This window comes from Lygodium microphyllum, chromosome 13, assembly GCF_053477565.2.
Source record: "Lygodium microphyllum isolate KBCC chromosome 13, Lygodium_microphyllum_v1.1.10, whole genome shotgun sequence".
NCBI lineage: Eukaryota > Viridiplantae > Streptophyta > Polypodiopsida > Schizaeales > Lygodiaceae > Lygodium > Lygodium microphyllum.
The window spans coordinates 695,572-718,711 of record NC_141147.1 but is presented as its reverse complement, the minus strand read 5'-3'; the positions used below and the strand labels follow the sequence as shown (position 1 = coordinate 718,711).

The 23,140-nt window shown below is 40.4% G+C and overlaps 1 protein-coding gene and 1 long non-coding RNA gene across 2 annotated transcripts in view; one reads left to right on the top strand and one right to left on the bottom strand.

Moving 5' to 3' along the window:
* Positions 1-9,984, bottom strand: part of LOC148026271 (monooxygenase 2-like) — a 44,077-nt gene extending 34,093 nt beyond the window's left edge. The window contains exons 1-4 of the mRNA XM_087690690.1: positions 9,704-9,984; positions 9,095-9,241; positions 8,821-8,883; positions 8,334-8,499 (exon numbers count right to left, since the gene is read on the bottom strand). Coding sequence (XP_087546816.1) covers positions 8,334-8,499; positions 8,821-8,883; positions 9,095-9,241; positions 9,704-9,984 — 657 coding nt within the window. The remainder of the gene's footprint in view (positions 1-8,333; positions 8,500-8,820; positions 8,884-9,094; positions 9,242-9,703) is intronic.
* LOC148026270 (uncharacterized) overlaps positions 1-9,987 on the top strand; it is a 43,405-nt gene extending 33,418 nt beyond the window's left edge. Inside the window, exon 2 of the long non-coding RNA XR_015692820.1 lies at positions 9,056-9,987. This is a non-coding gene — a long non-coding RNA (uncharacterized LOC148026270). The remainder of the gene's footprint in view (positions 1-9,055) is intronic.
* Positions 9,988-23,140: the final 13,153 nt, after the last annotated feature.

The window sequence follows — 23,140 nt, the reverse complement described above, 5'->3', positions numbered from 1 at the left end:
GCTTGGAGCCCAATTTGTCCGCTAATGTGACGGCACAAAAGCTCACTACACTTTTCTAAGCGATAGAGTTGGCTGAAAGGTATGCCCGTAAATACAAGAAAGACATTGGATTTCTGCCAAATTTTGATAGCAAAGACCAAATGAACCCAGCCTTCCTTCTCGAAAAGGTTAGTAATTTCCTAATCAAGCACTGAATTACAGCAATCACCAAATAAACATAAATTGAAATGTACATTTTACCTTAATAATATTGGACATTGGACACCTTGTTGGCCCCAGACTAGTGCCCCTTTCAGTAATTCTTTACCTTCAATTTCCAATGGATTAATTACAAGCCAAGATCCCACAATCTCCTTGGCTAATCCAAAAGCCCCTTTTTGGTCCAACAATCAGCAAACAAATTGGGCAATTTGCCCCTTGATTTTCACCTAAGACTTGCCCTACAGCCTATCCCGATTGTGGGAATGATTCACACAAACAATGAGAAACTGTACCGCCTTTGTATTGTCTTTACTCCGAACCCAAGCATATGACAAACCATCATCCAAGGCTTTTGTTTCCAGCCTTAATTCTGAAATATAGGGCTGCCCCAAAATCACCGGATAACTACATAAATCTTGTACAAAAAAATAATATCCATCCCTAGCATCTCCAATAGTCACGGGTACATTCGGACAAGCTGCATAAAGATCCCTGATGAATTGTTTGCTGCCCGCATGCGCCATCCCGGATCCACATCAATCGGCTAACCTCCATTCTCATACAAGCTGTGTGCCATAACATTCATTTCGAAGCCATGATCCAAGAGAGCTATACAAGGCGTCTCTCTTTCTCCCACTTTAACAATTGTCTCTATTGTAGCACGAGCCCAATGCGTTCGTGAATAATGACTGCTTGGGATAAAATGAGCATCTTCTTCTTCATGTACTTGTTGGTGGACATCCCCATTATACATAGCCTTCTCTCTATGCTTACTGCTACCCATAAGACCAATTTCAACCACAAGCTTACTGTCTACACTCCCATTTAACCCGTTTTCAACATCGTCTGCTCCAAATCAACATTACATGCATCATCATATTCCCTCTGAAGTTGTTTCTCTATGTCTTTGTCAACCTGTATCAATACTTGTAAAACTTCACCATCAAACTGTCGTTTTCATTTCAGCATATCAATGAATGCATCATGAAATTCACACTTCGCGATTCCAAGAACTTCGCCAAGTGTGAATTCTACTCTACTGCCAAGTATGCGATCTTCCAGGATCTTTTTAAGGTTTGTGGCAGTCTCAAGATCCAATTGTAACCTGTAACCGGGCTACTTGCCCCTTTTCTTCCCTTCTTGTTCCTTCTCTTGAGATGCATCCTCCATAACATGCTCAAATATGGCTTTTTCAGCATCTTTCTGCTGCTCCATTTTACTTTGTGTTGTGTGTTTAGATGGGCTTGCAGAGGAAGGGCTAGTAGTGTCCTCATCTCTTCTTCTCTTTTCTTCCACAAGAGCTTCTTGATTATAAATCTCAACCAAATAAGCATAGGCTAAAAATGAATCCATTGGTGCACTCCATCCTGTTCTCCCTCATATACTCTAACTTGCATCAGCCAATTCAAACTTTGTTATTTTACAATTTTCCATGCATCTAATACATGCATCCAAATGCAAGATTTTGCTTCAATCATACCTCCTTTACAAGCTTCTTTGATCCTTTCAATTCTCAAGCCATATGTGTTTGTATCTATGGCAACAAATGTTGTCCTTGTTGCCATCTCTTCCAATCTCTTCTACATGCCACCATTTCCAAAATTTGGCTCTATTGGAAGACCAATTTTTGTTGCATGTATTTTGTCATCTTTCCAAAAGACTAACATTTTCGCTTCCACTTCACGGTAGGCTATACAGTCTCGCTTTTCATGTTGTAAACTGTCACACCAAATGCATCTCCTTCTGTATCCTTCTTTGTACGGTCTTTAAGATGTTGCCCGCCCCTTCTCTTCTACCTTAGCATCCAACTTTTCAACCTTTTTCACACTGTGTCCACGTAGTGACACAAAAACGGTTCTCAAATTGATCAAAACTAAGCTAAGACTTATCAAAATTTGATCTCAAAACTAAGGCAAAAGCTCATGCCCAACTAATCATGAACTAATCCCAAACTGATACAAAAGTATAGTCTCAGAGCCGCGGTAACAACCATACTCATTTACCTACATCTCATAGTGGCTAGCACAGCTTGCAATCAAGTGCCTGAAGTCCACCAAATCAAAGGATTGAGTGGTATTCCGGTAATGGAACCATGAAACTAGCCTTCCTGCTCAGAAAGAGTTGTAATTCCCTCATCAAGCATTAAATTACAACAATCAGCAAATAAACATAAATTAAAATGCGCAATTTACCTTAATAATCTTGGACATTGGACACCCTATTGGCCCCAAAAATGACACCCCTTTCCATATTTCTTTAACTTCAATTGCCAATGGATTGATTATAAGTCAAGATTCCATGATCTCCTTAGCTAATCCAAAAGTCACTTTCTAGTCAGACAATCAACAAACAAATTGGGCAATTTCCCCCTCAATTTTCACCTAGGACTTACTCTACTTGAACCCCAACTAGCCAAATGTTGCCCCAAAATTTACAATGGATGGTTGGGCATTTGAAATCCCTAACAATACAACAAATTGCATGTGCCGATTTCAATGTATGATGTCTTCTCCTATTGGCACAGCCCTCGAGGTGGTTGCTAAACTCTAATTTTTGCAAAATTTTAGCGTTTACAACAAAAATCCTTCTACTGTGTAGCAAATTTGGCTGAGATATGCTCCGAATGGCTCAAAAATACTAAGATTACCTAAGAATCGGCAAAGTTTTCTCAATGGAGAAGAATAATAGACAATTAGGGTAAATAAGTGTCAATTTCAGCATGTCGGCACTCGAATAGATGAGAGAATGCCAGAGAGAGAAAATTCAGAGTTTCCACGCTCTGCATGCAGCCTACACCCATCAGCATTTAATGCTGACGCCTACTGCATGGAGCCTCCAGAATATTATTGCCTACTGTTAAATGCTGTCACCTACTACTGATGAAGTTCTTCCTGCATTCGCCAACTCCAAATTGGCTCTTGTCTACTGTCCTAACCTCCAATGGCTATGTTCTCTATAGAAAATTGACCAATAGTCCCTTCTCTGTTTCTCTCTCAAGCTCCAAACCAACTGAATGGTTGAGACCCAGTCCAAAAAACGTTTTCTCAGTTTGCATAGGCATTTTTGCCAAGTGGCAACCTTCTTAACCCATTTTTCAGCATTATCCAACCATTAAATTAATTTTCAAAACTAAATAATTTTAAAAATTAATTTCAATCCTTCTAACCCTACCAAAATAAAATGTGCCCATCCATAATTAAACAGACTAGGTCATTTGCAACGTGGAGTGGTCCCCAACCTCTGTTGACCCTTAGATTGGCATTAATTAATTAAGTAATGCTAGTCCCTAGTATCACCACTGACACTTATTGGCCAAACAAATGTCCTAGGGTCAAACTTGACACCAACTAACCACCAAAACCCAGTTGGTATAACTTATAATCACAACCTTTGCCTTTGATATCCATTGCATCCTCAGGATTCTTGGCATGTTACCATAAAATAACTTCCATATGTATCACATGTACTAAACAACCTTGCACATTTGATTAATAACTTAATCAAATGTTATCAACAAGATTAAAGCATCTCAAAATTTCACATCCCTATGCCAGCAGTAGCTAAACAAACCCCTTAAGGAGGTGCCTATGGGGGAAGTAACATGCCATATAGCAACCCCAAAATACCCACTTATCCTTGATATTGAATGCCTCAAAACAACAACCAAGTTTTAGGACAACAAACAACGCAAAGCATGTTGAAAATAAACCAAAGGGTGCCTTAGCCCAAGGTAATCAAGAGGCCAAAAATTCACCCTGATGGACAAAAAAAGGGCTTATACTTTCGATGTGGGAAAAAGTACACCACGGATCATGCTTCAAAATGTGCTTATCGAAGGCTAATCTCCATAGTATGTATGTCTTGCAAGATGCAGATGGGGAAGATGAGGATCCAAATGCTATAGTACATGTTGATCGTGAGGACTATAAGCATACGGGTCAAGAGCAATTATATGATCCCTCGAACATCTTTCCCTTCGACCTGAGTGGGTGCTTACCTCATGACCCAAATGGAAATGCTTTTACCATATCTCCACATGATGCCACTTCCATATGCTCTATCTCTATTGATGCATGGACGGGCTCGAGAAGTCCAATCACACAAGGGAGCATAAATGAAAAAAATCTTTTTTTTCTTGTGGATAGTGGTAGCAGTCACAATTTTGTGAATAAATCTGACATGGATCGTTTGTGATGCTTCCCCACCGAATTACAGCAACCCCTAAGAGTGCAAGTGGCAAATGGTGATGAGGAAATCAGCACTCAAATATGCTCTAGAGTATCTTTATACTTGGCCAAAAATTGTGTGTCATTTGTGGACTTGATTACACTCGATACGGACTTCATTGATATTGTTTTTTCGCTGAAACACTTGGAAAAATTTGCCATGAATTTCTCTTAGCTTTACATGAAGTTTGTTATGCATGGACAGCTCATACGCTTAGAGGGAATTCAGGATAATGCACAATTTCAGCTTATTACAGCCAAGCAACTCAAAAGGGAATTCAAGAAACAATCACAGATATTTGTGTTGCATTTGAATAAAGAAATTACATATCAATCAATAATTTCACCTAAAAATTCAGCATTGAAAGATCTCTTATACAAGGATTTATTCAAAATGCCTACAACCTTGCTGCCTAAGAGTCGCGTAGATCACACCATTGACTTCAAGCCCCATTCAAAGCCAGTGAATAAGCCACCTTATATGCTCCCAAAGTGCAAACATAAATAAGTTGCAAAGCAAGTCAAGGAGATTGCTTGAGATGGGGTTCATTGAGCCGAGTTCTTCTCCTTATGCATCCCCAATCATGTTAGTCAAAAAGAAAGATGGGTCATTCAAGATGTCTATTCACTATAGAGACTTGAATAAAATTACAGTTAAGAACCGATACCCCATACCTAGGTTTGATGACTTGCTTGATGAGCTAAAGGGGACGAAGTATTTCACAAAGATATATCTAAGATTTGGCTATCATCAATTACGCATGAGAGTAGGTGATGAGATTAAAAGAGCATTTCGCACACAGGGCTTTATCATTGGTTTTCTTATAATAAATCCACTCATGCTAGCATTGGAGTATCGCCCTTTGAGGCCATGTATAGATACAGGGTGCCCCTTCTTACGATCATATTAAGTAAGAAGTTGAACCCTCAATTTACCCTTGGAAGAAGCCTCTTGGAAACCAACAACCATCTTAGAGGAGTTCCCCCACCTAAGGGATGCAATTTTGGCTGAAGACTAGCTCATTTTGGCCCAATTTGGCCTACAAACTACTTAAGACAACACTTTGTTTTAAAATAGTATTTACCCTGTCCTAATGACAATCATGTGTAACCTATATAGACTAAAAGTACGCTTCATGAGCATCATTTTGACTTGTCACATGTCTCAATTGGAGCCACCCATAGAAATCTATGACCAATTTTCTCCAACAAGCCTATTCTGGACAGCATAGCTATCCACTATTTGTCGGACCCTAACTATCAAGAATTGGTAGCCAAACTCATACATTGTCAATTTGTAATGTTTGTCACACCTTAACTGTCAAGAATTGGTGGCCAAACTCATACACTATCAATTCATGCATATCGTACATATATTCCATATACATCTATACACCCCAATTCCACATGAGATTGAGCTTCTCCATATATATATTACCCTTGTAATGCTAAACAGAGTAGTATTCTGCAGCCCCACTGTAAGCCACAGAGTAGTAGTCTGTAGCCCTACTGTAAGCCACACCAATAAGTCCTCTTTTTGTTTTTGAGGGAAAAAACCTTAGGGGTCACGATGGAATATAAAATAGTGGGATAGACCGGTAGGACATATGGGGTTAGCACAGGAATACTCAGTTACATTGACCAAATATTCAAGGTGTTGAGAGACTCATTTACTTTACCTTTGTTGCAACTTTTATGACTTCCTCTCTTTTCTTTTGTCTTTCTCTCTCCTTTGCTAGTCTTTCTTTCTCTTTCTCTCTCCTCTTTACAGTTTTCTTCTCTTCTCTCTCCTAGGTCTCCATTACAATGTTGATCGCAATTTTCTGCACTTTCTAGTGTGCAATCAGCTATTTTAGCAATTGGTTGACCAAAATTAGTTGGCCGATCTAATCAAATTTTTGGCCTATTTTGTGCTATTTATTGTCCAACTCCAGTCAGCCCACTTCACTTGTCATATTCAGATGGAGAGAGAGATCCGCTCACAAAGATACTTCGACGGTCCATTTGTACATTTACCATCTTCATTTCAGCATTCGTCCATTGCAGATTTCTGTGTTCTATTTTCTCTTCTCTCTCTCCCTCTTTTAGTCTTGTCCAGATGCTTCCACACTAGCTGCACTTTGACATCGTATTAGAGCAACGTTGAAGAGCTCATTGATCATGGGCAGACCTGAACAAGAGATTTCAGTGCAACAAAAGTTTGTGTTTTCACCGCTCAAAGACTAAGATGAATAGGCAAAGTGCAGGAAAGGAGCGAAGTTGCTATTTTTGCTGTTTGTGAAGGAGAAAAGATTGCATTTTCAGCCTTTTGGAGCAGATTTTGAGTTTCCATTGCCTCTACTGGTTGAAACACGTTTGGGATGAGCGGAAGAAGTCATAGCAAGCACCTGCAGAGTCAGAGAGGGCTTACCCTTGTTTTTATGCAGGTTATTCAAGTGACAATGTCTTCCAAGATCGACCCAGAGTTTCAAACTATAAGATCCCCATGTTACTGGCTCTTCCTCAGATAAGAAGCTTGATAGGGAGAGTTACCACATCTAGCGGGTAACAGTGCTTGCCATCATGGAGTCCTGTGATTTGGCAGAGCTCATGACCGAGGCTATAGACTATCCCGCACCTCGTGATTCCTCCAAGCTTTCTGCTAATGAGAAAGCTAAGTTGCTCAAGGTACAAGCACATTGGGATAAACTAAATGCCTGCATCTGCTTTTTCCTATTTCTCTCTTGCACTCAAGCTGTCACTGTCTACATCGAGCACTTGACCATGGCTAGAGTTGGATCAAATGTACAATCAAATGGCCATTATGAAATGAGTGCCTCTAGAGGTTCACATGTGGACTTTGAGTCCAAACAAGTCGTCTTTTATGCGGGACCCTGTCAATAAGCTTCGGAAATTGTAGATGTAGGTCTAGAATGCACAAAGTATTGCTCAACAAAACAATCGCTATGATGATGAGTGTTGTGAGGCATAGACAAAGTTGATATGCGAGATCGGTACAAGAGATACTACACATAAGCAAGCTCGATTGACCTTTTGACACCAAGTACAAAGAAAAAAACAAGTGAATTTTGCTATACTAGAGACAAAAATATACCAATTGTTTTTTAGGCAAGACAACCAAGAGTTGCAAGAGCTGAGCTCAATTGTATCTTGAAAAGCCTTATGTTGGCAATCAACCAACCAAGGCTAGCACTTGCTCTACAAGTCTGAGATACATAACACTTTCATTATCGAGATTGTCTCTTGTTCTGTTGCGAGGTTGGAGACCTTGCCCGTTTGGCAGCCTTCAAGCCCTCAATGTCATAATCACAGGTCTAGAAGCTCATTGGCAGCCTTGCCAATTGATCTTCAACAATGAGTGTCTTTCAACGACACCACTCTTGGGAGCTCTATCCTCCTTTGTTCACTCACTTTGTGAGTATCCGAAACAACTCTAGCAAGACTCTCGATACCATTAGATTCGGATAGATGTTTCTTCACACCTAGGGTTACCATAGCCTGTTTTTCATGCTACGTGATGGTAACCCTCACTGGTGCTACACCCCCATCTTTAGCTTCTCCCCCCATTGCATCCAAATGGCTCTAAGAGGCTTTGAATTTATGTGAAGCAGACATTTTCAGCTCCAGCCATGCTGTTAAGGCCATGTACTTCCATGTTTGACTTTGATAATATAACCAAACACACTTTATATTGCCAAGGGAATATTCGATGACTGCATGTTGCTTACACCCAAGCAGCCTACTACCAGTGCTTGTGAGATTTCCAATCAGAAAGCTTTTCCTTACCGATTCTTCATGCCACTCATAAGCTTCCAGACACACGCACATGTCCCCCACACACACAAACATCCGCAGTCAAATTCTCCTTTCACAACACTAGTAAGTTACTTTTACATCTCAAATCACCTTTGCTTGCTTGGTTGAGCCATTTTGAAGTTCAACTTGAATGTAACCCCCTTCCAAATTGGAAACATTGACAACTCGAGAGTCGTAGCAAATAGTAGCAGCTGGGAGAGAGTCTGCAAGTGCTTCAAGCAGCACTCGTCTATCAACTGCGCGCAGCTCAACATCCCTGTAAAATAAGAGAAACTTTAACTTCTAATATGCTACTACCAGAATCCTGCTTGTAACATACCATGGAAACTTAGCCGTGGCTTCTCCCTATTCACAATTATGTAGTTCAATTGCTGCCCATCTTCAAACAGATAACTTGACTGATCTTTTGCTGATCCTCTTGCATGCATAAAAATGTGAACCTAAGATGCTTGTGCTTATCTGTGAAGGAAAAGTCAGTTGTATGCTCGGATGATATTGGGCATCCTTGCATTCTCTACATCAGAAATAACTGTAAGCATAGCTTGTTTGGTTTGAAAGGAAGAGAGATGTTTGTAACCTGTCTCGTGTTGGGAAGCTCAAGTCCAGCAAACCAAGTCCATCAGTTGTGTAAAAGTCGAATCTGTTCAAATGTTTGATGCAGTTATACATCATTTTGAATCTTAACATTGAAAGGATTTAGAAACACTTGCATAACATAATATGATCCTTAAATGCTGTAAGCAAAGGTAGGACACAGGATGCAATTAAAATTTGTGAATATGAAGATGTTATTACATGATGTCATTCAGCAGGTTTTCCCAACAGAAGAAAAAACAGATCATATGCTGTACCCAGAGAGCTTGTAAAATTTTCCACGAAGACCATCTGCAATTCCAAGAGCATCAAGAGCTTTCCAACCATTTGTCCAAACTCCCAGAGCAGTTCCAGTTACCCGCAGAGATGGGGACTGCTCCAACACAACTGATTTTATCCCAACTCTGCCAAATTCATCAATAAGTCATAGCCAACACAAATGTCAGCTGATTGAAGAAAGTTATAATAGCTAGCACGCAGCTTTATAGATATTCAAGAAGGTTTCACAGATGGACATAGCTAGCCTACAAATTCACAGAACTTCCAAGACCAACTATAGTTTCCTCGACTATGAGAAGGTGTGTAAATGTTTGGGAATCTCACATTTTGATCTTACGACTGAATTATTGCTGAAAAATATATAGCTGATATTTCACCTAGACCACAACTGTCAATGCATAGAGACTAGCACCAAAGCAGTGTTCAACGTGTTGCAGGAAACTTTGGTAAATGGGATGTTTCTGGTTGTGGTTAGTCATACATGTAGATGAGGGTTGTGACTCCCCTCAATCCAGTGCTAGATATGTGAATTGAGCTGTAGCATTAAAACGACAAGAATAAATGGAGATTTTTGAGTAGAATAATACCGGTGGAGAGCAAGGGCAGTAGCCAAGCCCGCAACCCCACCTCCTGCGATCACCACCTCGTCTATGTTTGTTGTCTTGTCCACACTAGCATTGCGGGCATTGACACGGCATAATTTTACAGAAAGCAGCATCGACCGGCGGTTGGAACAACGGCCTGGAGCTAAAGACTGAGCTAGGGAGAAATCAGCAGCAGACAACATTGGCTGAGCCCAGAGCACGGACCTCAACTGCGACGCTGAAAGATTATGAGAGACGTCGTGGCATATGCAAGGAGGTGCCATCCTGAGCTGGAGAACGGGCCGCTCTCTCTCTCTCTCTCTCTCTCTCTCTCTGTCTGTGTGCGTGAGTCAGTCTGTCTGGGACGAGACTCGAGAGTATTGTTATGTATCGTACTCTCTGGAAACAATATTATTTTGTGACAAGGACATTGTTCCTTCCTAATTAGTAATGACGTCCGCAGCGTGCCATAGAATATGGATAGTAGTATAGTCGACTCTACAGTCCACCCTACGTGAACAAAACAACAACATGATTCAGGTGGGCACTGGACCGGACAGATAATTTGGACTTCCTTCGTTACTCGTGCGTCTTTTGTTTGGTTCTATCGGAGTTGGTGGCATCCACCATCCACTTAATCAAAAGAGTCCGATTCCCGAATGCTTTTCTTTTAAAAATCACAAAAACGATTTCCACCCCGACTCTACAGTTCCTCATGGCAAATTGGGCTGCCGAGAGCCATCCATTGTGTTTGCTTGTTTTTAAATTTCCTTTTAAAAAAGCAAAAACGGAAAAAAATGAAACTACAATTGCAAAAGGAAATATAAGTATAAAATATAAAATGTTTGCATTGCCATTGCCATGATGAATATTCAACATAGACTATATATAGAACGTTTTCCCACCAAGCCTTGGGTGATTAACTTGGTTCAACACCCAAAAAGCATATATTGCATTGGAGTGACAAGGTGCTCCAATTCGAAAGTCAAAATTTTTTAAGCACGAAAAGGTTGATGAGGTTGGTTGATTTGCCTAGTGGTAGCCAAGTGTTCAAAAAGTGATAGTTTTTGACATATAATATATTGATTTGATTGGTAATCACTTTGGACCAAGTGCTCTCCCATTGCCCATTGGGGTTGCAAACCAAAAATCCAAAAGCCATGGGAACCTATGGACCTATTCCCACCATGATGGGGCTCCCAACCGAGTTGGACACTCCATATCGAACCCACTAGTTCACATGTGCTAGAATGTGCAATCTGGTTCACAACCACCAACCTTTCTCAGTCATCAAGGAGATGCTTGCTCAATGAGGTTCAATTCTAATTCAGCACGTGTAAGATCTATTATTGGTCAGCAATGCCTAGGCACAACTTTTCAGGCTATGAAAGTAATATTTTAATTTTTTCAATTTCCTTTTGACACAACCTACACATCTCTATGGTCTCGCAACTTGGTTGCAAGCCATTTCATTGGTGGAGATAGGTCCTATGAGCCTCACAAGGAGTTCCCAACCTGGTTGCAAACATGGGTTTGGTGGGAATAGGTCCATAAATCTCCCTCACAAGTTGCACACATTATGAACCATGGTCATGTGAGAACTTACCCTGGTTCTTTGAATGCGAATGTTGACAAGGAATACTCCAATCTTCTAGTTGATTGGAATTGTTCCAATAACTATGGCAAATCTTGTGTTTGTGCCTTAAACCACATGCAAAAATAACTCCATGCGTTGATGATAAACATAAAAGCTAGAAATCACTTTTAAAAGGTCCCTCTTGTTTATCATGTTTACCTAAAAGAATTCACGATACTAGTTAAACTTGGATCCATGTATGCCAAAAAGCCATTTGGTGAAATTGAGGTACCTTGGTAATGTGCTCTCTCTCTCTCTCTCTCTCTCTCTCTCTCTCTCTCTCATATTTATCATTTCAAAATAGGTGGTATTGTATATTGTCTTCACCATTATTTTTAAGAAAAGTAAAACATAGTTTTCTTTTCTTTTGGTAGAAGTATTAACGCTAACACAACAAATGTTGTTGGAGATATGTAAGAAGAAAAATCATAGTGTTAATAGTAAATATGGAAGGCTACAGTCAATGGTAAAGTTAAAGAAGGTCAAAGGCAATCAAAGCACAAGTGCTAGCATTATTTTTGGAAGGATATTACTTTTAGAGCTCTTCATCATATTATCTAATATCATGGTCGTATTATTTTGTGAGAGCCAGCGTGCTCACTCCCTTACACATTGTATTATTTTGTGAAAACGAGGCTTGCTCTCATGCGCATTATATTTATCATCCATAGTTGTATTTGTCGCACTTGCAAAACTATTGTATCTTTTGTGCACATGAACATGTAATTGCAATAGTATAGGCTAGAAGCATGCTTCCTGGAACAATTGGTCTAGATCCCACAAGATGGCTAGAACACCTAAAAGACGACACAAACACTAACTTAGCTGTGAAAACTCTAAAACATAAAAAGGGTACAAACCTAAAATGCAAACTTAGTGCTATCCTAGAGAAGTGACCAAACCCTAACCCTAATCTTGGTTTATCAAAACAAGGAAACGAAGCCACAATAGCAAGATGAATGGTAGTGACACTTTTTTCAGTATTGTTATGCTTGTCGATATGGGCATTGGTATTAGTGTCGAGGTTGCCATCGTTATATGCATCACTTAATTACAGTCGTTATATGTGTCACTATATGGCAAAGCATATAATGATGGTAATACTGATGCTAATCTCGTTGACAATCCTGATGTGCATTCTAATGTTGATACTAACACAAATAGTGGTGGCTCACTATGGGTAAAAAAAGTATTGAACACAAAAAGTGCATTGTAAATGAGCATGAAGTTAGATAGAAGGAGAGAGACAACACAAAAAAAAGTAAGGGAGGTTGAGAGGAGAGAGAGAGAGAGCCATCCACAAAGAAGAAGGAGACGACCACAAAAGAGAAGAAGAAGAAAAGGAGGAAGGCTATGAAGGAGAAGGAGAAGAAGACCACAAAGAGTGCTTCTTCGAGCTTTGAGATAATCATTTTTCTCTCATCTTTCTTTATTTTTCTTTATGCATTGTGTTATAAAGAGAAGAGGAGAAAGAATTAGGGAAAGGGGAGGAAAATAGAGAGAGAAAGTAAAGAAAATGAGAGAGGAAGAGGTGAACCCTTTTTTTTTTCTTATTTCTCTATTTTCTTTGTGTATTATGTTTGTGAGAGAGAGAGAGAGGGAGAAAAAGAGAGGGGCGAAAGGAGATGGAAATGGAGAGAGAAATAGAGAAAGAGAGAGGGAGAGAGAGAAATAGAGAGAGATAAAGGGAGAAAGAAAGAAAGAAAGAAAGTTATATTAACGTCTACGAAAGGCCAAAGTGGCCTATGAGACCAAAATATTACATATAAAATGTCTGGGAAACTTTTCAGGTCCTAGTTAGCTACCATCTAATGCTATGATAAACTAATTGAGTAGGTACAAGGTGGTATATAAGTTGGGTACAATTCATATGTGTTCCAAGTATGGTGTGGAACTACTCATGGATCTTGGTCACCTTAAAATGTCCCCCATGGGTCTATCTAACATTGAGATGCTGAATCGGTGGGGCAGGGCCCTCCGATGGTGGCGTAGTATCCCTTGTATCCTTGACATGTGCCTCTTGCGAGGACGGGGAGCAGTTGGGTGTGGGCGTCGGGCTTTGTTTCTTGCCGTGGCTATGGCTAGGGTGGTCCCCCACGGCCGGGAGGTCAGTGGGGCTGGTGGGGGCTCAAGGGTGGGGATGAGAGGGACAAAGAGAGAGGGACAAAGAAATAGAGAGAGGGAGAGAGAAATAGAGAGGAATAGGGAGAGCGGGAGAAAAATACAAAGAGAGAGAGAGAGAGAGAGAGAGAGAGAGAGAGAGAGAGAGAGAGAGAGAGAGAGAGAGAGAGAGAGAGAGAGAGAGAGAGAGAGAGAAGGGGGGAGGGGGGAGGGAGGAAAACAAGGAGGGAGAGAGAAATAGAGAGAGAGGGAGAGAAATAAAGAGAGAGAAATTTAAAATTATTGGGCATTAAAAATGAACAAGGGGGAGAGAATGAAAGGTGACAGAGAGAGATGGAGAGAAACCAAGATAGGGGAAAGATGATAGAGATGTATGGAGGTAGAGAAAGAGAGAGGGGAAAGGAGATTGAGATGAAGGGAGAAATTGAGAGAGAGAGAGAGAGAGAGAGAGAGAGAGAGAGAGAGATAGATAGATAACTAAATAAATATTAACGTATCTTGAGGCCAATATTAGCCTATGAAACAAAACCATGTACAACTTTGGTCATTAGTAGATATCAAAGTGTGACATACTGAAAGATGGTCAATGATATACTATGAAAAGATGCAAAATTGATGTACAAAGCAAAATAGTGCTCGTATAGAGATACAACAGGAGATTGAGATAGTATAGGTCTAGATGTGTGGGTGACTCATATCCCTATATCTAGTTCCACCCAATCAAGATCAATGGATAGAGTATGTCATACATCTCGGATGAACTAGTATGAGGGTAATATCTGGAATGTGCCCTCAACTCTATCAATTGCTACTCATATCACTAGCGGATCTCTCTCATCTCTCTCTAATGCAACATTTGTGTTTGATACCCTTATATCCATGGGTGGCATATTGCTCTAATCTCCTCAACTCTCTAGATTATCACCCCTCCTCCACCCCTCTTTGTGTGGGTGATGTGTGGGTGATCACTGTCTAGATGAAATCGATGAGCTATGACTAACTTCCCCTCTTTGTCTACACCAACCTATAGTAGTGATGTATGGAGCCTCTGAATTTGGAGTAGGAACTAGCCCAAGTGGCATTGATGTGGGAACTCCATGACTAGTCTGAGGGAGGTGTCTCCTCCAAATAGCAAGGGGTACCTAGCCTGGACTGCATTATAAGCACTGCATCTATAGATGGAGTGCTCCTCACTCTCTACTTCCTCCTAGTATAATCTATAGATCTGCTTAGCTCTAGGGAGGTGGATTGCTCTCCCGATCATCTCAAGTTGGTGGGAGGATATCCTATATTGGCCAATGGCTATCCACCTCTCATGTGGCATGTATACATCTAGGTATCTAGGTCTCTCAATAAAGCCATCCATGGTAGTCTTCATGAAGTGGTCTCTGTAGCAAGACATCTTTGGTGAAATGGGCTACTTGGGTGATAGCCATGTATCATGTATATACAATTGGTAAATATCCTATCACATGACGAAGTTTCTTTTTATGTGGGAGAGATGTATGAAGGGGGAATTAGGACCATCCTCAAAGGTGGGGAGATGGTCCATGTTGATCCCATATCTTGTAAGCCACTCCTTGACCTATACATAACATGAAGTCTCTTATCTTGCCTGAGTTATCTGCCTAAAGGCTTGGAAGGCCCTCCTAGGTAGTCTATCTGAGTACATGTCACATATTTTGTATATGATGAAGTTGATAGTTTGAAAAAGGGCCTCCATTAGCATGGGTGTGTAGTAAACTCAGCTCTAATAATCTCATGCGCTATTGATGGTTTGCTATATATCATCCATGAGAGCATGATGATTTGTGTTCTCTCAATCTATATCAATAGGTATGTAACCAAGCTAGGGTCCAAATAGGTGCACCATACATCATGGATGGTGTGACTAATGTGTCAAATAGCCACCTTTGGTTTGGGACACTAAGGAGCAATCCTATATCTTCACATGCATCTACTAGTATTGTAGGTAAAGACAAAGGGAAGAAGAAAGTGTATATCATATAACATATAATTAGAAAGAGCTTGATGAGAGGATTCTAACGCACCAACCTTAGAAAAATTTGGAGTTTATATGCTCAAGTTATGACCTCCTGACCAAAAAGTAATCTCAAAAGTTTCGTAATGGTACCCTCATCCTCATTGGCCCTTATGGAATATTTCCTAAAATTTCAAAGAGCTTAAAAGGCCTAAAAGTGAGTTCAAATCTCCTCTAATGACCCATGCCCATCCAACTCTTCATTCTTCTCATCCTCTGCACAAGCCTTTAATGGTATATCATTCAAAAAAGGGCATAGCAAGATGTAGTATGTAATCCCTAAGCACCTTACTCATTGGGTTCATCATGTGTGCTATCAAGTTTGTCACACCCTATGGAAGAGTACACATTCCGACAGCGCCACTCCCCCACTATTTCTGAGTAGTAGTAGGTAAGGGTGTCTATCATTCCAATGCTTCTAAGTACAATGAAGGCTTTTCTTGTCCACAAGAAGCTCAACAAGTCCTGCCAAGGCCTTTTTAATGCTCTTCTAAAAGCTCGTTTAACTTCACAGGTTTGCAAACATCGAGCTTTACTCACTGATACCTAGAACAAGCCATTTTCATCACTCAAATCACCCAAAAACATGTGTGCATGTGGTGTCACAAGACCATATACTCGAGCTATATAGTGTTCACACTGCGCATTATCACCAAGTGACCATCATAGGGTGTACCTCCCCTTCTTTCAAGGGCTTGATAGCCACTTGGCTCTCAGCCTTCAGCTCATTGCGAAAGATCAGGAGAGCTACAAATTGTAGGTTAGTCTCCAATTCATCTCGAGGGTTTCTAGAATATTTTGCAACTCTAGATCAGATCCAAATCTCAGCTCATTGCGAAAGATCAGGAGAGCTACAAATTGTAGGTTAGTCTCCAATTCATCTCGAGGGTTTCTAGAATATTTTGCAACTCTAGATCAGATCCAAATCTCCTGTGCCCTAATGAAAGAACATAGCAGCCATCAAGGGCAAGAGATTGTGTGACTTTTAAATAGTCCTTTGGCAAGCCATCTTGAAGGCACAAGTCTTTTATTCTCTCAAAAGATCCCTTGCAATACACATGTACAACACCCCGATTGTCTTGAACAATCACACTCACCATTGCTTTGCTTTCTTACAAACATCGAGTCGTCCAAATTTGCATCCCCACAAAATCTCATGACAAGAAGAATTTCCATGCTTCTTGTCTTCAAAATCCATGACCTTGCTTTGGGTTGATCACTTCAACAAGTGTTGCAATCCAATGTGCCCTATTAAGAATATGCTATTATATGAAACTTCGTGTCCAATCATTCATGATTTGAGAAAATATGGAAATTAAGATCTATACGATGCAGTCAATCAATCAATACTCCACACAAAAATTATGAATGCACTGAAGAGAATGTGCCTAGCCTAATTACATGTGCTTGTGCGTCATGCAAAATGCAAACAAAAAGACACACACAACGAAAAACAAATTCTTAATGATGTTGAATAATGAGATTAAATTCCTATCGAAAACTCCACCCTTGGGTTCACAGTGGTGGATGCACATCGTCACGACACTGCAAACCTTGCATCCCCATACTTAAAACATGACATACACATATAAACATAAGAGGTAGGGTTAGAAACACTTGGCTTGTTTAGCAGATGGTTGATGTTGATAGGCATTGACGTGTGAGATGTTGAAGTCGACTATTGCAGAAGGTACCAGAGCTCGTCGTAGTATGCTTTAATCAGGGTAGGGAGATGAGAGGGAGACCATGTAGCAGTACCTAGTGAGGTAGCATTGTTGATGAAGGCTTGTTAAGTTATCAAGGACAAAGAATATAACACTCAATTCAACAACTGCTCATGCGGGAATGAGAGAGAAGTCTTTCACCCCATGGCTCATATCACTCGAAGAGGAATGAAGGAAACCATTATCTCATTCCCGGTTTAGAAATCGACAAGAGGGATGGCTCAGAGGGAGTATGCTAGTGTGCATAATTGATGGTGTATCAGTGCATCCCAACCCATCTAGCAGAGGTGTAAAAATGAGAGCCAAATAGTGCAGTGTACAAAACAAAGTGACGTATCTTGATGTGGTGATAGAGACTCAACCTGTGTGTGCAAAGGGAAATGGGAATATACTTGATCACCAATATTGTAACATTCCTTAATCCTCACCTCTCAATGGATTGAAGGAAGAATCGATCACACTCACCTCCCCTCGTCTCTCTCCTCCACCCCCCATGTCCCTCCCCCATAAACCCCATTCCCACCCCATCCTCCAAACTCACCCTGGCTTTTCCCCACCTCCCCTCCCATAAATCCCATTTCCACTCTACCCTACCAAATTCTCCCTCTGCCATCGGTTTCCCCTTCCTAGCCCCTATTCCTACCTCTCGCACCCGTGTGCACTACACTCACCACCACTAAAAAAACACCAATTCCTGCCGTCTCAATGGCTCTACCATCGTGCTCTCTTATCCTCATGGTGCCATCTTTACGATCGGTGCTCATGCATTGGATTTTGCATCGATTTTTGGGAGTTTGTGGTTCGTACATGTGTCTCCATGGTCCTTTGCTGCCTATAAAGATGCACATGGGGTTTTGTTTGTGCCATAGGGCTTATTGCTAATGTTCATGCACAATATGGTGAACCATTGAGCGTTTGGGGTCGAAAGTCTACCACAGGGGTAAGAGATAGTAGGGTGATGGGAGATTTAGGGAGAGGAGTAGACATAAGAGAAGGGGTTTAAAGAAATAGAAGAATACTCATAGAGGTGAAGCATGTCAATTTATTTTTGCATCCTGAGAAGATAAATCTCTTGTAGACTAAAAATGTGCATAAAATAATAGCTTCCTCTCTGTTGCTTAGACCATCATGTCGGAATTCTTGAGGGGATGTAGTCCAAAGGTGATGACGTGTTTAGGGTTTGTCGTATCTATATTTTATATGCAATAACTAATTGAGTGTTTTAATGTACAATACAAAATATATAGTGCAGCGTGGTCGTGCGGATGACATTTCTGCGTAGAAGCGTATTGACAAAATGCGCTCCACAACAAACTGTGGTATCATGGCAAGGTTCAAGCAAGAGAGCCGACGACGAGCAACGGATCCAAACACGGTTATAGATGAGATGGAGCATTTTGAGAATTTGCAAAGTATTGTTACGGTGGATTACCGTAGCTTCTCCATGATACTATTCGATGCTGCGCAGTGGTTCAAAGTGGTACTTGAAGGAGCTGGAGCAACAGTTCGACAAGGTCCATCTGGATTTCTCGAAATAGATTTTGAAAAAAATGGACAGATTTGCGCGATACCTTTGTGTTGCGGGCCCATTGTGAACAGGTGCATGAACTCATTTATTTTTAATTGTATTATGACATGGTACATGTCACAATAGTTAAATCTCTCTTGTACGTGATTGTGAATAGGTAATCTTCTATCCAAACCCCCGACAACCTCGATGGTGGTATGTTATACCTTCAGCTCTTCGAAGTGTGAGAGTATATGATCAAAGTGATGTTCCGAGCATAGATGAGGACAATATGCAAATAGAGGGGTCGATATTACAAGGGGTAGAGGCCATCAAAAGGTTGGAGAATGTAGAGGAGCCAGCATCGGGTAACAATGATGGAAATACAGGAGTCCAAGAATTCTTTGAGAATGAGGTAGACTCATCCTTCTGTGGTGACATGTCTATCGACCTTCCAGTGTATGCGGAGTTGTGTTAGGAGATTGACATGGGATCATAGGATACTTCATACTTGGAGCATCCACCTACTCAATTGGTTGACGAATCGCTTATAAGGATACATAAGTTATGCATTTTAAGTAAGATCATTTTTTAAAAGATTTATATTACCGTGCTTTGTATGATTTAAATTGATTATGCTAACATCATTTTTTGTATGTGCAGGTGACCTTTGTGGATACTTAGATCATCAGGATGAGTCGAGGGATGAGCGATGAGGAGCTGTAGGAGATCTTCATGCGCATGTCTCCAGATCAGATGGCGAGATTCAGAGACATGGGGGACCAAGAGCTGTCTCGGACACCGTTAGGCCGCTCTATTAGATCTACTTCGGCGCGATTTGATGCTTCAGTTTCGAGCAGATGAGGTCGACGCTCTAGACTTGGGCTAGATGAAGGGAGTGCTTCAAGGGGATACTGCGGAGATCCAGATACAGTGAGCTTGCAGTCGGCTCGGGATATAGGTGCTACTCCTCGCTCTCATGTGGCGGTTCCAGAGAGCGTGGCTCAGGTGGTTGTTATGTGGAGGGACGGACACGGTATCTCCGTCTCGTCGTTCTGCTGGAGTTGCATCACCTCCGAGATTTGTCATGCCTATGGGGATGTCTACTCCACTCACTCTAGCTTTTGCTCAGCTATCCGCAGGTGGTATCCCTATGGGTGCTACTTCGATAGATACTATCCCAGTCGGTATACTAGATGTACAGCGGTCTCCTGGATATGCCCAGGACCGTGATCGCAGGTGGGAGATAACCCATCTTAGGCATACCCGAGAGGGGTATGCCTACCTTGTAGATGATAGGACAGGAGCCATTATCATAAATAATGAGGGGAGAAGGGTGATGGCTCGCATAAGAGAGCTGTGCCAACAAGTTTTTCAGCACAATGTCTTGGATCATTGAAAAAACATACTGGAGGGGAGCAATGACTACATAGTAGCATCCTTGCATGAGAAGTTTCCGGTACCAGTTGTAGCAGATAGGTTTTCTATGGGCTGGATGATGGAGTGCATGCATGCATATATATCACACAAACGATCGGACATACGCAAGGCACTCAAGAGTGGGGTTGCAAAGACTAAGTGGCTAGACGTGGACAATTGGTGCCGACTTAGGGAGGAGGCTATAGATTCTCAGGACGTTGGAGACGGTAGCGCGAGGCGGCGAGGGCATGAGTAGAGGCTGGAGTGGTCCATCATCTTGGGAGTGGCAGCCACAGGACATATCTGGAGGACTTTGTAAGTTTTTCTTTTGTTTTGCTTACTTATTTTTTTGCAATATCCTTTTTATTGACAATCATGTTTCTAACAGTTGTATTTTGTTTTCTTTGCAGCACTCCATTACAAATCGCAATCTGACCAGCCTTGAGACTCAATATGCAGAGAGGCATGGTCTCACTGCATTGATCGACTGATTGTATGGACGCGGTGGCTCTGTAAGTCACTAATCTTTCTTGTTCGTAGTTACCATGTTTAATTAGAATGCATTATTGTATAGTGGACTGATGTGTAGTTGTTTCTTTTTTTGCAGAGTTCATTCGATGCTCCATTGCGATGGGATGAGGTTTCAGATGGCAATGATCTATAGCTCGTCCTTGGATCTCTGGAGCTCATACACCCTTCTTTTTTGGTCACGTGATCTGTGTAGACATTTTCTATGTAGTAGTGATATCTTGCCATGATTGTACCAGTCGCTTTCATTATGCGATTATGTATTTATTTCATGTATCAGTGTTATGATTTAAGTACACTTTGTCTTTATTTACACGAGCATTGTACACATTTATGAAACTATTTTGTATGGCCCAAATAAAGCACCTAGTGCTATATCTGCCCTGCCATAAATTTTTTTTTTTCCTGTTATCGTCGCTATTAGTGTTGCAATTTTACTGCACACACCGCTATTAGCATCGCAAAGCATCGTTATCAGCGTTGTTATTTGTGTCAGTATCAGCGTCGCAAATGCTGAAGCAAATAGCGACACTGATAACGATGCTAATACCGATTGTTCTATGGCGTTGCTAATAATGATGCTTTTTGCGATGATGGGGGCAAATTTCTTTATTAACATTTTCGTCGCTTTTAACATCGGTATAAGACCTATATCTTGTAGTGATTATTTAGGATGAATTCAAGAAAGCCATGAAATAAGAATTTTTCCTTTGAAGACTCAAGCTTGCTGACCATAAGAACTTTTAGGGAATGAGTTCAAAAACCAAACAAAGGTTGGGTATTATTGAGCTTATACAAGAGTTTGAGCTTCAATTTGATCAATTGGATTTTGTGGAGCAATAAAGAATGTGAAATTATTTTAACAGCTGCAAAACCCACTTTGTAGATAATCCTAGAGTAGTTGTTGGAAGATAAGATAAAGAAATAAGGACTATAGGTAGATTGGCAGGATGCCCGAGGAGTCCACCTTATGAAACTTGTAAGATATCATGTGAGTTCAAAAGAAAGGGTATTATATTTAGTAACAATTATAGGATTATATTTACAAAAGGATTTTTTAAATTACAAATTGAAAAAAAAATCTATAAATTTAGTAAGGTAAAAGGGATTAATTTAAGACCTTATAGCATGTAAAGAAAGGGTATTTCTTAATATCCTTTGAACGAACATTATATAGACGATTTCTTATAGGTGGACCCCCCAAGGTAGGATGCCAAGGGTGTTGTTTCTATTCTTCCAAAGAGAGAAAGGTGCAAAACTAAGATGCACATTGGATCTCTTACACAAGTCTCCTCTTTTGTTCTACTCCCATCTCTACTCCTATATATATATCTATATTTATGGTTAAATAGCTTGTTCTTATAGCTATTCCTACTAGAGATTAAAGAATGGCTAAATTGATCAAGTATATGCATGATTTGCATATCAAAATAGCACAAAAAAAAAAGACAATCTACAAGATTTAGGGGCTCTTCTACTACACCATAAATCCAAATAGAAAAGAGATTGCTTGTAGATGTATGTCGTGCAACAATGTTGAACATGATCGCAACAACTCTTAGGCTTATAGGGATGCTATGTAGGAAAATTAAAATTTTTGGAAGGATGGGAAGATTTGTACCAGTGAGAGTATAAGTTTGCCTATTGCCACAAAATTTGGAAAGGGTGGAATGGAGAAGATTTTAGAGGACTTGTTTGTGCAGATTGGATATGCCACTACTGATGCTATAACCTATGGACTGCAAATTGAGAAGAAGCTTGAAGGTAAAAAGATAGAGAATTGGGCCTATGCCTTGTAGAATACAAAAAAGCATAAGGTGCATTAGACAGAGTTATCCAATGTAGGTCAAACTATCAAATCTCATATTGGATTGGATTACAAAAGATATTGTGGAAGATAAGAGGAAGAGAGATGAAAGAAAATGTGGTATTTTGAAGAAAGAAACTAGAGAGGGTAGCAAGATTGATTTTGAGCAGTCTACACCTCTTGCTAGACTCATGTTAGAGTAGAATAAGAAGGGAAAACACCTAGAAGAGAAAAAAGAAGAATAGAAAGAACAAAATAAAGAGCACAAAAAACTAGAAGAGTAAGAAATGTAGGAAGAGAAAGAGCAGGATGCTTTAACCAAACATATTGCAAATATAACGATAGAGAATGAAAAAATATTCAAGGATATGCAAAGAGCAGGATGCTTTAACCAAACATATTGCAGATATAACAATAGAGAATGAAAAAATATTCAAGGATATGCAAGCTTTGTTTGAAGATGCGGGTATACTAGAGACAGTGGAAGCTTATGAATATATGCTTTTTGGATTGTCTAAAGTTTGGATGTCTTATGATCTAAAATGAAATACATAGATTAGTTCTGCAGGCTGTTTTGGATATTGAGAAGTTGGGAAAAATTTTTAGTGGACATATGATTATGTGCAAGAGACTTTGGAATTCTTTGGGAGATCATAA